The sequence below is a fragment of the Cryptomeria japonica genome, chromosome 4 (assembly GCF_030272615.1).
Source record: "Cryptomeria japonica chromosome 4, Sugi_1.0, whole genome shotgun sequence".
NCBI classification, from domain to species: domain Eukaryota; kingdom Viridiplantae; phylum Streptophyta; class Pinopsida; order Cupressales; family Cupressaceae; genus Cryptomeria; species Cryptomeria japonica.
The window spans coordinates 264,921,479-264,941,588 of NC_081408.1; the positions used below are offsets into that span (position 1 = coordinate 264,921,479).

At 37.1% G+C, this 20,110-nt stretch overlaps 1 protein-coding gene across 1 annotated transcript; it reads left to right on the forward strand.

Moving 5' to 3' along the window:
* Window positions 1-16,631: 16,631 nt before the first annotated feature.
* LOC131875073 (uncharacterized) lies at window positions 16,632-17,162 on the forward strand. Its single transcript, XM_059219091.1, has one exon. The coding sequence runs from the start codon at window positions 16,632-16,634 to the stop codon at window positions 17,160-17,162; it is 531 nt and encodes a 176-aa protein (XP_059075074.1).
* Window positions 17,163-20,110: the final 2,948 nt, after the last annotated feature.

Below are 20,110 nucleotides of genomic sequence, written 5' to 3' on the forward strand. Positions count from 1 at the left end.
AACTTGGAATCTCAAGATAATAGCAATCCTCCCTTGAATAGTACCTGGAGTGTTGAAGAAGAGGATAGAATATTTATCCTCATTGATCAACTAGCCTGATGCTGCAAGATAAACATCCAAAACCTTTCTCAGATTAGTGGCCTCTCTGATCCAAGCAAGTCCCATCAGGGTCATGTCATTAACAAACTGCAAATGAGACTGCAGTTGCAAGTCATTACCCCAACTCCATCCCTGAATAAAATCTAGACCCACATTATGCTTAGTCAACCTCCCCAGACCCTTAGCTAGAAGAATCAATAGGTAAGGGGATAGGGGGTCCCCCTAGTGAAGACCCTTAGAAGCACCAAACAGCTCAGTATGATCTCCATTGATTAGCATCGAGAAAGAGGTAGACGTAACACAACTCAGAAACCATTGGATCCATTCGTCAGCAAAGCCAAATGCCTTGAGAATCTTCTGGAGGAAGGACCAATGAACTCTTTCGTAAGCCTTAGCCATATCCAGTTTAATAAACATATCTTTTTCCTTGGAAGTTGCCATAGAGTGAATGTTCTCTGTAGCAATGACCACCCCATCTAGGATTTGGTGCCCTTCCACAAACCCACTCTTCTCCTCAGAGATAACGTCCCCCAAACACTTTTTCAACCTATCTGCTATCAGCTTAGAGATGATCTTGTAAATCACGTTGCAAAGAGAGATAGGTCAGAATTAGCCTAACCGGTCAGCCCCATCACACTTGGGGATAAGTGCAATGAGAGTCGCATTCAAAGCCCAAAGCATATGCTTATTCCTCTAGGACTCCTAAACTACTTCCCATAAATCTAGTTTGTTAATATCCCAGAAATCTTGAAAGAATTCAACCAAGAACCCATCCGGTTCAGGAACCTTTCCCTTTCTCATGTGAAAAACAATCCTCTCTACTTCTTCCAATGAAATGGGACCCATAAGTTGCTCATTCATCTCCCTAGTAACTAGAGAAGGGATGCAAGCAAGAACTTGATTCTCCTCCACCGATTCCCCCTGAGAATCCTCCTTGAACAAGGACCAAAAATAATGTAAAGACTCCCTAGAGATCTCCTGCAAGGATAAAAGCTACTCACCTCTATCATTGACCAGAACAGGAATGGCATTTCCATGTCTTCTTTCTTTCACTAAGTTAAAGAAGAAGGTAGTGTTCTTATCCCCCTCTTGAAGCCAATCAATACGAGCTCTTTGTTTCTAGTATATTTCCTCCCTAAGCTCCCATTCCTCTAAAGCCTTGACAGCCTTGTCTTCCTCCTTGAGCAAGGCTTCAGACAAACCATGCTCTCTGATGTCACTAGTGATGCCATTCAACACTATCTGAGCAGCTTTCTTAGCATGAAAAATATTCCTGAAAAATAGACGGTTCCACTGTTTAAGCTGAAACTTAACAAATTGGAGTTTCTTGGCAAAAGTGTACATAGCAGTGCCAAAGGCAAGCCTCCCTTTCCTCCACCGCTCCGCTACAAGAGTCTGCAAAGCAGGATCCCGAAGCCACATAAGTTGGAATTTGAATGAAGGAGAGCGAGCGACCCGAGCAGAAGAAGAAACCATCTTGATGGGCCAGTGGTTGGCCCCTCTTCAGTCAAGAATCTTAGAGCTTGTGGACCACTCCCCACCAATCCAAAAACTAGAAACCAAAAAATGATCCCTTTCCACAATCCAATACTCCCCTACCCTCCTATTGTTCCAGGTGAACAGACCATTACTAGGCTTAATGTCAACAAGATGCAATGATGCTATATTATCCCAAAAAAGGAAAGACAAAGGTTCCAATTGCATAACACCCCCCTTCTTCTCACTCAACTCAAGGATGGCATTGAAATCACCCACCATAATCCAAGGATGAAAAGGGACCAACCTTTGCATATAAGAAATATGGGATCATAAGTTCTGCTTACCCTGAAGATTCGTGGGGGCATAGATGTTAGTAAATAAGATATATTCCCCAGTCTCAAGACTAGAGACAACCCCGGATAACGAAGATCTCAAGGCCACCCACCAGACAGGGAGAATCCTTAAAGGGTTCCAAAGATAGGCCACCCCTCCTGAGGAGCCCACAGCCCCAATACACTGACACTTGCATCTCCCTCATAGCTTTGGCACTAGATCATCTCCGGAGGAATACTCAACCTTGGTCTCTCGCTGCACCTCTCCAAGCAGCCATTAATCTTTGAGATTCGAGAGCCCCCAGCACTTCCAACCCCGGACTCTAAGGCAAAAAATTTATTATCAAAGGTCTTTACATTTTGGGGTGGAGATTTCAAACCCACCGTAGCCCGGAAATCCATATCGTGAGATGCCTTCGAGGCCTCTCCACCAGATCTAGACATCGCAGTACTCGAAGAGCCCACCTCTTGAAAGGAAATGGGCAAGCATGCCACACCCCCTAGAAAGAACACACACTCTCCCCATCATGTAGATCAAAACCCCCACTGCCCTTCCCCACGAATAGGTTGCAAATCCACAGGGCCCCAAGCCCCTGCCACCTGTAGCACCTCCCACCACCCGTAGCCATTGCACCACCTTCCACCCTGCAGCCTCGTAGCTAACCCCTCCTGCAGCAACACCCACACCCACAAACTCCTCCCTCCTACCGTCGTACTAGCATGCAGGCTCCACTCACGCGCTAGGGCTGCAATGCCCTAGCCCACGTACGGCTCCCACCATGCACCACTCCATCCTCATAAGGCAATCTCTCTCATTTTTTATTATTTATAATATTGTAAATAAAATATTTTTTCTAAATAGATATATAAATTTTAATAATTCTTTTTTTTTATGTCAAAATATAGATAATAAACCAATTATAGGGATTTGATTCAGTTTAATTTAAAATAAATTAAATACAAATATTTCTATTAAAAAAACAAATTATTATATGTATTCTTTATAATTGTATTTTATATATCTTTTTGAAACCATTATATTTTTTATATATAATTTTTGAAAATCATAAATTTTTAAATTATTTTTTATTGATAATTATATATATTTTATTGATATTTAAAACAAAGGACATAAGTTGCAGTATCATTTATCCCACATCACAAAGAAATAGCTCCAAAATTTGCTCCAAAATGATGTCCATAGTCTAACAAAACATCAACCAAAACCCTACCCACCTACCAGTATTTTGTGCTATACACCCATTTATATAATTTAGCAATTTAAAACATATAACGATCAATCAAGTAACTACATAAGCAAGCTTAAACAAAAAATATTGTTTTTCTTTTCATTTCTTTCTTGTTGCTTTCAATGGTCCATTAAACCATTGGTCTTTCATCTCGACTCTTGCTTCTAGTTCTTCCTTCGGTCTTGTCTTCCTCTTTCATTTGGCTCGCTCTCATTCCTTCACCCACAAGTAATGATTCAACAAATCCCAACCAATATACGTTTCTTCCCTACACTCATCCTTGTTTGTCTTTTATGCCTAGTGAATAAACTACATCAGTTGTTAAGGATTCTCCTCATCGGTGGCCTTGGCCACCTCTATAGGCAGAAACCCTGCCCTCAAAATTGCCCTTTCCAACATCGAATGTAGACCATACAACCAATCATTTTCCGCACAACCCTTCAACATACATTCAAAATCTTATTTCCATTTAACCTCCAACCCCCATGCTACCACTATTGACAAAATGTCTATATTCGTCCTATACCTATGTTTAGTTGTAAAAAAGTCTTCACCCAAAAGGATTTCCATGATTTGAATTAAAATATCTTCATCAAATTTGAAAAGATTTGTCATCATTTTCTTAGTGATTTTGCCCCAAAATGCTAATTGTTGCCTTGGTGTAATCAAGAAAAAGGTGGGCTTCAAATTAAAATGCAGTCACCACCTGTCCTCAATTGTGAGCATGCACCAAGTGTTATCCATGTCACATCACCCTGCTACCACCATTTCATTAATAGGTTCTAAAAAGAACGACATACTATTCCAACTCAGAGATCAAGCTCAAGATTATGAAAATCTTCTACCGTACTTTTCAGCCCATCATCAAGAGTCACTGCCCATTTGGATAGCCTATTCACCATGTCGTTCGTTGATCTCATCACATGCTCAACTTCAAATTCCTCAAAAGTTTCTAATAAATGTTTGCCAATGGTTATATATTTATTCAAATTCTATCCTTTTTATTGCATTATTAATAATCAAGGAATCTCCTTCAAGCTATATTTTTTACAAGCCCAATTTTTCCCCGTTTTCAACGCTTCAATAGCCACCTGAGCCTCAGCTTCATTATTCGTTCCCTCTGCAAGTTTTTAAGCTCCAATTGGTACAATATTTCCCTCCCAATCTTGTGCCACAAATCTAGCTCCCGACGGTCCTGGGTTACCCTTTAAGGCCCCATCAAAGTTAATTTTATACCATCCTTCCCTCAGCTTGGACCTCTCTACCACCTTCACCTTCTCGAATTCCAAATTAGTCCGAGCAAGCCCATTAACAAACCAATTTTTTAATCGTTTTAATACATACAAAATAAATTAATAACTTTTATTCATAAAATTAAATATATTTCATTAAGTCACTCAAAAATTATCTATTTTCACTTTAATAATTATTAATAGTTATTTTAGCCTTACAGCAGGGTTGCAGCAGTAAGGTAAGTAGTCGGGCATACTCTTTCTGTTGGAATGACATTGTTCTACCAAAAACAGGTTGTTTTGTGTGGTTAATGTTGAACAAAAGAATCCTAACAATAGATAGAGTAGTAAAACTAGCCATTACACAAGCTTTTACTTGTGTATTTTGTGACTTCGAGGAAGAATCAGTTGATCATGTATTTTTACACTGCACCTTTGCCTCCCAATGTTGGTTCTTCATCATGAATAAACTCCAAGTTATATTGCCCTTTCCGAAATCACTGTGGGATATGTTTAACTCTTGGCCTCTTTTATTTTTTACATCAACCCTCTCAAGCATTTGGAAATGTGCTCATACTCACATTATTTGGGCCATTTGGTGGGAGAGGAACAAAAGAATTTTTAGAAAAACATCCTCTTCTCTGGATCAAGTTTTGATCAAATTGGAAAATTCGATTGCAGAAATCATAAATTCTTCTCTCACTAATTCCAAGGACATCCAGTCATTTACCCGGTGGGATAAGGTAATTGCAAAATCATGGAACGATATTATTTTGCTAATAGGGACTCCCCCGAACTAGTCCTTAGCTCATGTGAGAGATAGGTCATCCATAAAATGGGTACCCCCAGCACCTAATTTCTATAAGATCAACTTTGACGACTCTTCCCGTGGAAACCTAGGGAAGTCGGGAATTGGAGTTTGCATTCGAGATCAATTTGGCAAAATGTGTGCTTTCCAAGCTTCACCCATCCCTCCGGGTAAAAATAACTTGGCGAAGGCAAATGCCTTACTAGCTGGTCTGGTGTTAGCAAGGAAGTGTGGCTTCTCCAATATATACATAGAAGGGGATTCATTAGTTATTATCAATTCAATTACCTTGAAAAGATCTAAGACCTGGCATCTATCGTATGTTTTGAAGCACACCTTGGATCTTCTCGACACTTTTTTGAACTACATTGTCAGCCACACATTAAGAGAGGGCAACTTCATTGCTGACATGTTAGTAAATATGGGTTGTGATGGCATTTCAGTTGAGTCGATTGCAATTCCCACTAAATTGTCTTCTTTTCCCAAATTGCTTGAATTGGTACAAAAGAAAAGTACAACACTCTAATCACAAATTACATCCTAATAAATACTCACATGTAAGCATTTAACCGGTGCATGTGAACAAGAAGGCTGACAGGACACTAGCATTTATGCTTTTAAATACATTTTGTAGATGGTATGAATGAAATTTTAGTACAAAGTACTCTGGGATTTTCATAACATTACTTCACATGGGGAAAAATAGACTTAGGCCTCTCACACATCCTCTCGACTGCATTATGGTCACAAATTAATGCAAGAATCGCAAGCATGATCCTAAAGTCTGATCATTTATTGCACTTTGAGATAGTAATTTTTGTTTATAAATGGAACCAGCCTGTTTTTATATACACAATTCTCAGTGGAAATTTTTGAAATCTTTTAAATTTTTGAAGTATCTCAGTGCTCTGCAATATGGAGAATGGCTCTTGCGTAGGGTGCAAGAAAATGCATTGGGAGTATATGACATGGAACGAATGGGTTTCAGTGCAAACTTCAGAACCTTCGACAGCTTTTCATGGACACATCAATGACAGGGACCTCAACCAACTTTTTCTTCTGCACAATCCACAATTGAGAAGAGTTATCAAAGACTTCATCGGTGAGGAGATTTTATCCCTTCAAGCCAAAAAGATTCTTTATCCCTATCAACTTCTCAGTTTATTTTTGACAAATGCTTTGGATCTCTTGCAATCTATTCCTCTACTTGAACTAGTGTTCTTTAAGTTGGTAAGACAAGATGTGCTTGCACTGGCACTCATTCCATGAAGCCCTGGTAAAATATAATCTATGGCAGGGGTCGACTCTCCTTGGGGGCCTCTTTCCACGTTACTTTATTCAATCCAGCCATGCTTACATGGTACTTTATGATTGAATAAAACATGCCCTTGAATGACAAAACTTCCACCATGTGAAGATCGGCCTGCATCAATATGGCAAACAATTGGATGACCACATTGTGCATAGAGTCAAAATTAAAGTTGGGGCTCTCATGGTGATCCTGGAAATGGAAAACATTGATCCTTGTTTGCCAATTTTGCAACCTGTGGAAAGGGGACGGGCTACAAATAGGGTGTCAAACCTCAACGCACCGATGTAGGATGAAGCCATGGGATGGACTACCTCCTTTCTACCCACCTTCGATGCCCCTATAATTCAGACCCAGGAGGACACCACCATGGACGAGTAAAGTTATTCTGGCTTTGGTTTTTTGTTACTTAGAATATGCCCCTTTTTTACGGGTGGAAAATCTAACGGCAACCGAACCGGTAGCGGAGCCATCTTCTTAGCTTGTTGGCTAGCACTGGTAATGGAGGCTTTTCTTTTATGAACCAATCACAAGAACAACATACCAGTATCAAAGTTTTGGTACAACACAACCAAAAACCGGTCGTGGCAGCTTTGCAGTGTTCCAACAACCAGATTTTTGCTTCCCAGTCTTCATGATAACCGGTTGTGGGGGTTAGTTTTTTAAGGTTTCATCTGGTCTCGTCCCGACCTGCTACTCTAAATTTGGCCTCCAAGAGGCTCATTCTATAGGCAGGTCCTATCTATCTCTTTGGATCTTTGGGGGGCTTCTTCTCATAGCCTCCTTTCCTCTTTTTCATTGTATCTAAGCAAGGGTATAGGGTTTTCTTTATGATTCTTTCCCTATTGAGCTCTTGAATCAGTTTTCTTATTAATATATCAGTGGCTTGCCACTTTTGCCGAAATTTTTTTTATTAATAGTCATTTTATTAAGACTAATTATAATTAATATTGCATAAATATAATGAAAATAATATAATATTACACTACAAATTAATAATTAAATTTGAGATATAAAATAAGAATTGATATTAAAAAATGCTTATGGGTAAATAATATAGAAAAATAAATTTACAATGGCTCTGCACGCGAAAAAATCCTTTCGCAATTCTCAAGCGAAATATGCGATTCATGAGAAAGCTCTGCATAAAAACCCTACGGGAACTGTGAATTGATTTGTTGCCCTATCTCTACACCATGGGCAAAGAAAGGCGGATCACTTACCCATAGAGAAGAGAGTCAGAGATTTTCATTCCATAGCAGAAAAACCAATAGCACATCAATCCTTTTTTGAAAAAACTAAATATGCGGGCACAATGATGGGCAGGGCTCCCCCTCCTCCACCAAGAGATGGTTGCCAAGGATGGCAGAAGGTCAATCTCCACAGAAGGCAACCAAAATTCCTAGTGAGTAGTGCAAACTGTATCCATGTGGGCAACATTCACCATCCCATGAATAGGGCATATTACCCTAATTCTCTGCATTCATCGAAGGAGGGTTTCATAAAACCGGCCCATCACAATCTCAATCACGGAAATATTTCCAACAAGCACCCTAAGACAAATAGTGTCAATGATAATTGGCATATTCTAGCAACCCTAGTTAATCAAGTTAAATATTCTCAAAATAATAATAATCGAAACTCTCCCAAAAGGCAATATCCGAGATCTTGATCCCCGCATCCTTCGCCTAAGGAGGAAACGTTGTTGGTAGAAATTGATTATAAGACACTTGCGACGCATCTAGAGAAATGCAAAAAATAGTTTGTCTTCATGAGATAGATGAGCATAGGTTCCCAAATTGAGCAGATTATTGAATGGTTTATGTCATCTTTCACGGACCAAGTAAGTATCACTATCCTCCCTGAAGATTTCTTATGCATAAAATGAAGTAATTTGAAACTAAAAAATGAGTTTGTGAATGGAAACATCCCCGAGTATAAGGGCTTCGAGTTTGAATGTTGGGACTGGGAGCCTCTATTTGATCCGTCCCGATTAAAGTCTTTTGAGGTAGACAGAGCTATCGCAATCCCTAACTTACCTGTATAATGTCAAAACACTGAGATCCTGGAATTAATTGGTAATAAATTAGGTAATTTAAGAGAGGTTAAACAAACCCCTTGCTCATTTCCAAATCAAGTCATCATCGTTGGCATGGATATCAATGCAAAATCTTTAAAAAATGTTGATCTGAAACTCAATAAACAATCTATTAACATCAAACTCGCCTTTTACACTGGCTCCTTTCTTGAGGGTGGAGTCAATGTAGCATCACCCTGTAGGCCATTTCCCCCAACAAATTTACCTAGCAGCATGGAGAAACCACAAGATGTTAAGGTTAAGTTCAATAATGAGATCAAAGGATTCATAATTGAGGCATCTTCGAAGGGAATGTCCAGTAGGGAGACAATCCCCACAACTTTAATACCCAAATAGGTGGACAAGGCTATGGAGGTTGGAGATATTTTAGGCAGAGTAGAATTAGAAGAAGGAGAAATAAGGGAGGATCCAAGAGAGGTGGAAGGGCTTAATACAAATATTGAAGGTAGGAACCCAAAGGAGTTTGGTGCATCAATCAATGATACTAGGGTAAATGAAGCTAGCCCTGTAGATGGGAAGTCATTAGATAAGAACACTATCTCAGGACAACCAAGGAATGAGGTAACAGGGCTCTTAATTGAGGAAACAACTTCAGTAACGGATTATCCAATTAGTCAGAGGATGGATAGTGAACCCAAGATAGGGGAAGAAGCATATGCAATGGTAGTAGTAGACAAAACTTCTTCTCAAAAAGATGGGTCAAGTGATGAAGAAGCCGGAAGAAAAAAGAAAGTGGAAATGGAAGTTAACATAATCACTAATTATATTGGGGAATCAGTTGTTGATGATCTCATGGAACAGTTTGTTGATGAAATTTACGTCAATGAAGAACTGGAACTGCAGAAGAGACTCCTAATTGAAGACCTTGAGGACTTGGTTAGAATTGATCTGGAAACAGAAGAGTTGATGATCACTCTAGACATGGAGAGTCAGAACCCAAACATCCTGGGGATTGAAATCATAGAGGAGAGTAAGGATTTCCCTGATTGTGCCAAATCAAATAGGAAGAGAGGCAGAAAATCTCTTGCTGAGTTGAGAGCTAAAGATGGAGAAGTTGTGGGACAATCCAAGATCTCATCACCATTTAATGTAGGGGAGGGGAAGTTCCTCCCCACAAAGCCATGAAACTCTTATCATGGAATGTTAGGGGTATGAACGCCCATAACAAGCAGTGAATCATAAAACGCTGCATCATGGAATCAAAACCAGATATTTTAAGAATCCAAGAGACTAAAATGAATATAGCAAAGATGGACCTATTCAAGCAAAAATTGGGGTTCAAAGAAGTAGAGAACTCTCCAACCCTTGGGGCTTCAAGCGGATTAGCAATCATTTGGGATCCTAGAAATGCCTTATTTACTCCTATTGAGAAGAGGCGGAATTGGATGTGTGGGAGGGTAAACTATTATAATAACAAATTAAAATTTAACCTCATCAATGTGTATGGACCCACTCAGAACATGGACAAAGCCCTTGTGTGGTTAGAAATTGAAACATTCTTTAAAAACAATCCGAATGAGGTAAGCATTATTGGAGGAGACTTAAATGCCATTTTAAAAGTTTAAGATAAGAGAGGAGGAAACAACAATTTATCAGTAGCAACCATAGAATTTGCAGATTGGATCAATAGAAACTCCCTTATGGAGATCTAGATAGTGGATAACACCTTCACATGGAATAATAGGAGGAAGGGTTTTAGCAACATAGTAGAGAAAATGGGCAAATTCTTCATCTTTGGGGGATTATCAAATAATAATAACACTATGGAAGCAAAGATCCTACCTATATTTGGATTGGATCATTATCTGATCCAACTAGAAATATTGGTAGAGCAAGGCCCAAAGAATTGTCCATTCAAATTTGAGCAAATGTGGTATAAGGATGAGAACATATTCAAGCTTTTGGAGAAGTGGTGGAAAGAGGAGGAGGTCTCATGGCCAAAAATGTTTATTGTGGCAAACAAACTAAAAATCATTAAGAGGAAGCTCTTGGAATGGAATGCAGAACATTTTGGCAACATATTTGACAGGAAACAATCAGTGGAAACAGAACTAAAGGTTGTTAATACTGAAGTCCTAAAGAGGGGAATGGATGAGACTCTTTTCCTAAGGGAAAAAGCACTTCTCAAGGATTATGAAGACATCTTAGCAAAGGAATAAATATATTGGAGACAGAAATCGAGAGAATCATGGCTGAAGGATGGAGACTGAAACACTAAGTTTTTTCATAACAACACTAAGCTCAAGAGATGTGTAAATAGGATTTCTAGCATTAGGAATTCTCAAGGGGCTAGGATAGATGAGCCACGAGAAGTGGCAGTAGAAGTTGTCAAGTTTTTTAAGGACATCCTTAATAATACAACAAGTTCTAATCTCATAGGTCAACAGAATATGCTCAAAAACATTCCCAAAATCCTTAATAAAGAACACAGTGAAATCCTTTTAAAAAAATTTACAGAGGAAGAGGTCAGATCAGTCCTCATGAAAATGAACCCAGACAAAGCCCCTGGCCCTGATGGATTCCCAACAAGCTTCTTCCAAAAATTTTGGGGTTTCATGGGTAAAGAGATCACGGAGGCTTTGGAGGGGGTTAGAAATTTGGGCAAGATCTTGAGAGAAACCAATAACACTTTCCTTGTTTTGATACCTAAGAAAGAGAAACCGGAATGTTTTAATGAATACAGACCTATTTCCCTTTGTAATACCCTCTATAAAATTTTCACTAAAACCCTCGCAACTAGACTTCAGAGACTTCTCCCTATCATCATTAGTGAGGAACAAACAGTCTTTGTGCCCGAGAGATCTATTTATGACGGAGTAATTATTGCACAAGAAGCTATTCATTCAGTCCAGCTAAATGGAGAACCTAGTATGTTGGTCAAACTGGATATCAGCAAATCTTATGACAAAGTGGACTGGAGATTTCTGTGCAAATGTTTAGAGGCCATTGGCTTTGACAAAACATGGATCAACCTAGTCTTTGAATGCATTTCAACCCCCAAGTTCTCTCTTCTGATCAACGGCTCCCCTAAGGGTTTCTTTAATAGCTCTCGAGTAATAAGGCAGGGAGAATCAATATCACCCTTCCTATTCATCATTATGGCAGAGGCCTTAGATAGATCAATATCAAAAGCTAGGGAAGATGGTAGAATCTTAGGGATTCTCGTAACCAGAGAAATCACCCCGACAACTCACCAACAATTTGTAGACGATACCATGCTTTATGGTCTTGGTAACTCTAGGGAGGCTAGGGATTTCAAAGAAATTCTTAATTCCTATGTTGTAGCCTCAGGACAAGAGGTTAATCTGGAAAATTTATAAATCTTCATGTTTAATATAGACAAATATACCAAGGATGAGATCTGCAAGATCTTGGAGATTAAGCGAGGACACTTTCCTTGTAAATACTTGGGCCTTCCTCTGGATAAGGGGGGGAAGATCAACTAAATTATGGGATCATTTGGTTGAAAAAATAAGAAAGAAGATAAATACATGGAAAGGGAAATGGCTTTCCTTGGCTAGTAGAGCCACCACGGTAAAGTTTGTCTTAGCAGCTATGCCCATCTATTAATTATCTTGTCACAACTTGCCTGTTAAAAAAAGGGATGAATTCAACAAACACTTGAGAACCTTTTTCTAGCAAGGAGCCAATGAGAACAAAAAGATAGCACTTCTATTGTGGGATAAAATTTGCAGACCAATAGAAGAGGGAGGAGTAGGTATCAAAAACATACCTAACCAAAGTCGAGCTCTCAGAGCTAAACTAATCTAGAGGATGTTCAGAGGCCCACATTTAAAATAGGTCAAAATATTGAGCCATAAATACCTTAATGATGCCAACCCCATCAACTTATTCAGAGAAAACAATCTGCCCAGGGGTTCACGCATCTGGAACTTCATGCTGGATTGCTGAAACATTATCAAAGACAAGCTCACATGAAACTTAGGCATGGGGGAAGAAGCCCTTTTTTGGTCTGACTCGTGGGGAGGATACAAGGCCATAGACAAAATTCACGATTTTAGTACCACAAGGCCTACCTTGGTATCTAGATGGGGGTTAACGATTAAGAACTATATGTAGTGTCCACCCTTGACTTGACTTGTTTTGACTAGAGTTGACTTTTAATTCATGCATGATAGGCATTATTGGGCATAGGCTATTTCAGATGATTTATATGATGTTGATACTATCATTATTGATCATGTGATTTATTAGTCACTATATACTTATTATGTGATTAATTATCGAAAGATTATATTGATCATGTGTTTTGATGAGCATAAGTGTTGATGAATTTTACATGCCTTACTATAATCATGAACTATACTAATCATGCACTTGATGATGTTTTTATGTACTGACCATATTTAATCATTATCTATGATGAGTTGATTGTATGTTGTGTTTGATTGTTGTCTGACTATCTTTGGGATAGAGACAATGCCACATCACTCATTGCGAGCGGGTTGTGTCATTGTGACTCTCTAACCCTTGTCTATTATAATCCTAGCTCCATAGGTCTGAGCATGTCTTTAAATCCCAATGGTATGTGGTTCGAAGTTGGCACAATTTCCCCTCACATACTCTAGATCTAAGTTGTTCACTGTGAGTCATCAGTGTCTTGGCGCAAGTCGTCATGATAGTTAGTAAGTTGGGTTTTTTCTGTGTTGTGAGTATGTTAGTATTGGCTGATTATTCCTTTTATGTTGAGATTGACTATTTGATTATTGATGCAAGATTAAATAATTAATGATGTTTATTTTAATTATTTTGATTAATAGCGATTTGATTATTTGGTTATCTAATGTTTAATTTAATTTATTGGATTCTTGCCTTTTTGGTTATTTGATTATTTGATATTTAAATGTTTATTTATTTTAATGATGATTTAATATTTATTTAATTTTTATTGTTTAGCTTATGATGTGTTTTATATTTATTTGTAATTTGACCTTTATTGGTATTTATTTATTTAATCGCCTATGGTTTAATATTTATTTGGCTTTTAATGTTTATCTGGTTCATTAATTCATTTATGAGCCTTTGGTTTATTTTATTTAATTTCCCCATTTGATTTATTTAATTGTGGCTCATGTTTTATTTATTAGTTTGACTTTTATATTAAGTGGGTTGTATAAATAATAAAATGTGCAATCTGCTTTTGTGATTGAGCTATGACTAATATTGATTTGCTTTGATGATTTCCAATTTCCTAGTTACATTAATTGGTGAACCCGACGTGAACTAACCACTTAACCATGCTTTTGAGTGCTTTTGAGTTGATTTGCAGGTCAAAAACCCAAGAAACAGGGTAGTGCAGGGTTTTCTGGGGACTTCTGCGCCTGTGTGAGACAATTTGCGCCTGTGTTATACATCATGTACATGTGTCACATACATTCTGTGCCTGTGTCAAGACTTCTGCACCTGTGTCAGACATTCTGCGCCTGTGTAGGGCCAGAAATAGAGGTAAAAGACAATGTGTTTCTACTTGCAAATTGTTTTGTTTTGCATGTTGTTTCTGCTTTTTGGTTTTTTGGTACTGATTCTCTATGCAGAACCTTGGCATATGCATGGAAAAGACAACAAATGAAACTACTAACATGTTTTTGTGCAAGTTCGATAGTCAAAGACTAAACATATCAAACTTCTGATATGTCATAATTTGTTATAATTTGTCATAATTGACAATCAATCAATTTTGACATAGAAGGTTGTCATAATTTTGTCATAATTATCAATCAATCAATTTTGCATAGAAAGTGCATAATTTGTCATAATTGATCCAAATTGACATAATTGAGACAGACGACGATCAATGGCAAATTGATCGCAAAATGACAAAATTGACAAGAGGACAAGGATCGATGACAAAATAGATTGCAAGACGACAAGATTGAAAATGACCATGATCGATGACAAATCGATCACAAAATGACAAGATCAAACATGACAACGATCGATGACAAATCGATCACCAGATGATAAGATTGATAAGAGGACAAAACCCTAATTAGGATTGACGATGTCCAAAATGATGACAAACGAGCACACAGATAGATGCGACAGGATAAGATTGACCAAAATCATGACTGAAGATTGTTGTCGACAAGACCAAATTCGAGAGTGAGACGAATGAAGAATGTAGAAGAATGACTCGATGCTCACAAATGATAAAAACCAAGTGCGTGACATAGGAGAAATGTTAATGCGACGCAAAAACCCTAAAATAAGGCAATGCATAAATGTTAAAGTATGATTTCGCAAGCGTTGACCATTTTTAGGTGTCTACAAAATGATAAAACATTCCCACCAAATTGTAAAAAGCATGATTTATATTTACCTTACCTACCCTCTTCTCTTATTGGTTGAATTTAAAAAGGGAGGTAAAATTATATTATATGGTGGGGTTGGTAAAATACATTATAGATTGAAATATTTTGATTGGCTGAGATTGAGGCTAGGGTTTTTGGTTAATGTTTATCTTTTTATTTTCTTTCCCGTGAAGTTTTTGGGGGTTGGTTTCTCTCTGGAAAATTTTCTCCAACAAGTTTTCTTCTTGGTTTTGGTTTTCTTCTCTCTTGGATTTTGGCTGGAGCTTGGGTTGGATTTGGTTTGGCTGGTGGAATCTCTTCTTCAGCTTCTTCCATAACACGAGTTGCAGGTTGGAGATGTATTCTACCTTTTTATATTTTATTTTACAGTTTTTCTTGTATGCTCCGTGTCTGCATATTGAATGTGTGAGCTTGGGGAAATGAATCTAAAATTTGTATAGTGAGGAAGGAAATATATGAAGGCATAAATTTGTTGTAAGGTTTTATTCTATAGTTTGTGGGAAATATTTGTATTTCTAGGTTTGCTAAAAGCCTTCTGTGTCTTTTTGAGTCTGCGTCGTGCATGGAGTTTTGATTAAATATTGGCCTTCAAGTGTTTATTATTTATTTAATGTTGAAGTGAATTTTATTTATTGGGTAATATTATTTTACCCATTAAATAATTTAAAAGGGGGTAATTTGTATTCTTTTATTTAAAAGTCATTTTCACCCCAGGTTAATGGTTTAATTTATTTTACCTACCCTTGGATTTGATTGGCTGGAAGTTTATGGTAGGTAGAAAATATATTTTATTTTCTTGAACTTTGGGAAGGTAGGTATGGAATATAATATTTTTTGGAATATTTTGATTAGAGGATGGTTTTGCTTGTTTTTGTTTTGTTTTTTTCATTTTTGATAAATAGGCCTTCCTGTGCATTCACAGGGGTTGGCATCTTTGGTGAATGAATTTTTGAGATTGATTTGGAGATTTTGGCGAGCATTACACTATATCTCCCCCTCTGAGGATGGATCGGGATGGATCTAGAAATATCTTGAGAACGAGGCAATTCCAGAAGCAAATAAGATCAAACTATTCGCAATCCTTAAGGAAAGAAACCTCTCTTTTAGCCCTAACAAGGATGAGCTTGTCTGGGACAGATCCAAGGATGGAGAATATAATTCCAAGGATGGATATAGCCATATCACTTAACAACACCTTAGACCTAAATTTGAGCTTCCTCTAAAATTGTGTTGGGACAATCACTATCTACCCAAGGCAGGCATCTTCACCTAGCTAGCCCTTAAAAATAAGCTCCTAACAGCGGATAGGTTTAGGAGGATGGGGTATGAGGGTCTCAGTAGGTGCCCACTATGTGAGGAGGCAAAAGAAGACACATATCATATCCTCCTAAATTGAAAATATGTGAATCAAAGTTGGAGATGGTTTACCAACAAATTGGGTTGGTCCTTAGCTTTTCTATAGTCTTTATTAGAAATTCTCAAAGCATGGCCAACAATGAGGAAAGGGTGTTTATTTGAAGGCTTATGGATTACACTCCCTTCTATATATTATGGGAACTGTGGAAAGAAAGGAACTGTCACCTATTTAAAAATGAAAAACTAGACTGGAAACAGTTAGTTAACAAAATTGAGGCTACCAATATTGAAAAGATCAATAGTAAGATCAACAATGGGCAAAAGAAGGAGGCTTATATGACATATTGGGATGAGAAGATGAAAGGAATATGGTCTGGACTTATCATCCCTCCTTATATAGGGATTGGCTCTGAAGCAAACCATAATAAAAGAGTTGATTACCACTGGCAACCCCCAGATGTGGGATGGTATAAGTTGAACTTTGATGGGGCCTCTAGAGGCAACCCAGGGGTGGCAGGTATTGGCTTCTCTATCCTCAATTGGGAGGGCAGGGAGATAACTCTGAAATCTCATCCAATAGGCCACAAAACTAATAATTGGGCCGAATTAGCGGCTTTGTTGGAAGGGTTGAAAATTTGCAAGGTGCTGGAAGTGGAGAAGTTGGAGATTGAGGGAGACTCTGCTATTATTATCAAAGCCTTTAGGAAAGGGAGTATGCCTAATTGGAGACTCAATGCACTACTTGCAAGAGCCATTTCTTTGAGAAATTTTTTTAGAAGATTAACGGTTAATCATATCTTTAGAGAAGGAAACAAAAGGGTTGACGAGTTAGCCAACATGGGGGCTGATGGCAAAGAACTTCCTTGACCTTTCCTTTTTCTCCCCTTATCCACTCTGAGATTCCTTTGTCTCTTGTAATATTTCAATTTACGTTACCATTTTTAAATACTAGCTGAGTATAATTTAGTATAATTTTGAAAGATTAATATTCAATTTAGCGCTTTGCCAGCTACCAGCATTAGCTGCCAAGACTCATTACCTTTTAAACCAACTTTTATATAGATTTGAAACTTTAATATTTTAAAATAGGGGGTAAGATTTTAAATATATCCTTTACCTTTTAGACTCAGATTTTCCAAATCATTATTATATTACTATGGTTGGATCTCAAGATCTTTGTATAAAGACATTCTGGATATTCCAAACACTGCGATTTTGGAGGAAGATGAGATTCCAAGCCAGACAAGGGACCCAAAGAGGGCGGGACCAAGCAATGACTATGCTCTCTAGTCAGATAGAGGATTTAAGCATTCAAGGGTTTAGTTAGGGGCAGTTTTTTAGTGTACATTTGCTATGATTATAACATAATTCTCTAGGTAGACTAAGGCCTAATCTCGAGGGCTTAATGCAGGACTTTTTTGGTCTGATAAACTTTAAAAACTTTTCATGATACTCTATTTTTGATACTTTATTTCGTTACATATTATGATCCTTGGAACTCATAGACGATTATATATATTATTAAATAAATGTGGGTTTCTATCAATGGACGTTCATCACCTCCTTTTACATTATGTCGTTACCCATAAAAAATGTGTAAAGGTGGCCCTAACTGTAATGGCCCAGGCAACCCAATGTTTCTTAAAATTTGCAGGATTTTACCTTCCTTTCATATTACAGTAAAGGTGACGGACGGGAGGGAAGTTCCTTCTAGTTGCCGAAGTCGAAGCATCTTGAATGACCTCTCCACAACTCAGCATCTGTGAAAAAGGGGATGCATTCAATCAAAGATAAAACTATGAGACATGGAAGCCTCCTCGCATGTTTAAGCATAATGAGAAGTTTAGAATAAATAAAAAATGGCAAGTCTAGCCATTAGCATCTTGCATTGTATTTTTCTATTCTTCTGTATATCCAGACGGCCAGCTTATCTGTAGCAATCTATAACTAAGCCCAGGATTAAATCTACATGTTGTATATATGCTCTGTATTTTATTCTTTATTTACTGGACTATGGTCCCGGGCAAAGTCGGAAGTTTTCTTCCCTCCATTCTTTCTTGTTGACGCCCGCATTGAATGGAGGTGTATAAATCTTTTTATTAATTAATAAAATTTTGGCCTTGACTTCTTATTGATAAAAAAATAATAATTAAATTTGAGATTAATTTTATTATTATAATTATAATTATATAGGTTTTTAAAATTAAATTAGGATTATGCTCTTAAGAAAAATATATATTTTCACTATAAAATTTGTATTATATTTAATTATTTATATTATTTTATTAAAATAAGAGGTATAGTTAATATTACATAAATATAATTATACTAATATAATTCTAAATAATAATGATTCAAAATTATACTAATTAAAAATTATAACAAATATTTTTATTACAATACTATGACGGCAAGTACTCACCACTATGTGGCACTTGTTATTATATTATCATATGATATTATTATATTTATTTTTATTTTTTTATTGATAACAAGTCAAGGTTGGAATTGAAAAGGAATGATACAAATTAAAATTTAACTGAAAACCCCTATAAAACATGCACAATTCTTCAAATATTTTGTCATAACTTAAAATTTGGATGTAGATCAAATATAGTACAAACTATTGCTATGCTAGAAAAGGATGCTAGCAAAGTTGAACTATGTTGACTAAATAATTCTGATAATAATAAATTACTTCAGTTGCAAGATGATATAGGTAGAACAGTTATATTTAGCAAAGACTAAAATAAAGCTACAAACTAAATCAATAGACATATAACAAAAAACTTAATTTGCTATCAAATAAAAAGCCAAAAGAACTATTTTCTAACCTTCCATCTTTTGGTGCAATCTAACCACAAACCCAGATAGTCAATGCATTTTAAGAAAGCCCTATAACACGTAGAGGCTACAGTATGCATCATATTACTATTGTAAAAACCATACCAGATTATAGATATAGCGATAACCAAAAAGATAAGTCTACAAATAAAATATGTATTCATTAAAAGTTTATCAGTTTAAATAAACATTCAAGAACCCAACTATAGTTCTCACAAAGATATCTAAAATCAAAATTGGGTGTTCATAGAGCCACCCCTGCAATTCTTATATGAGAAAGATTAAAGCCCATTCTATATAGAGTCCTTATCCTATCTATTTTTGATACGATATTACTTATCAGTCTTGAAATATATACAACATAAACATGACCCATAGATTTCTAAATAACAAAATTTATGTCAGTCCTACCTAAGGCAGTATTAACTAAGACCTTAAGCCAAACATGACCCCTAGAGTACTTATCTCAATCCTCTAAAAGGCTTTGATCAACATAATCACAGTCCATATTGACAGTAGCAAAAGAAGATGGCCCTGCATCATCTTTAGTCAAAGATGTGTTCTTTTTTGAAGCATTGTCTTTCTTCTTCGAATCACCTTGTTCCTTGCCTGCCCTTATCACCACCAATGGTAATATTTAAATTATTTCCACCTCCACATTTGGCAAGCTCTCATGAGGTTGAAAACCCTCTACTATAAGATGTTCTACCCACCATGTATTTCTAGGAGGTGGCCTCATGTGAAGCCACTTAAAAATTAAATCTATATTTCTAGCTATATCGGGTTTCCTATTCTATAAGGCATTAATATATTTCAAAACAAGGGTCATTGAGCTACTACTTCATTAGGGTTTCAAGCCTCCCCTGGCCCTACTACTATGAAGTAGTCTTCAGGGTAAGGGATCATCAGGTTTTCATCAACACTCTCCACAACTATATCTAAATTCCCCAATAAATCCTTCTGCACAATTG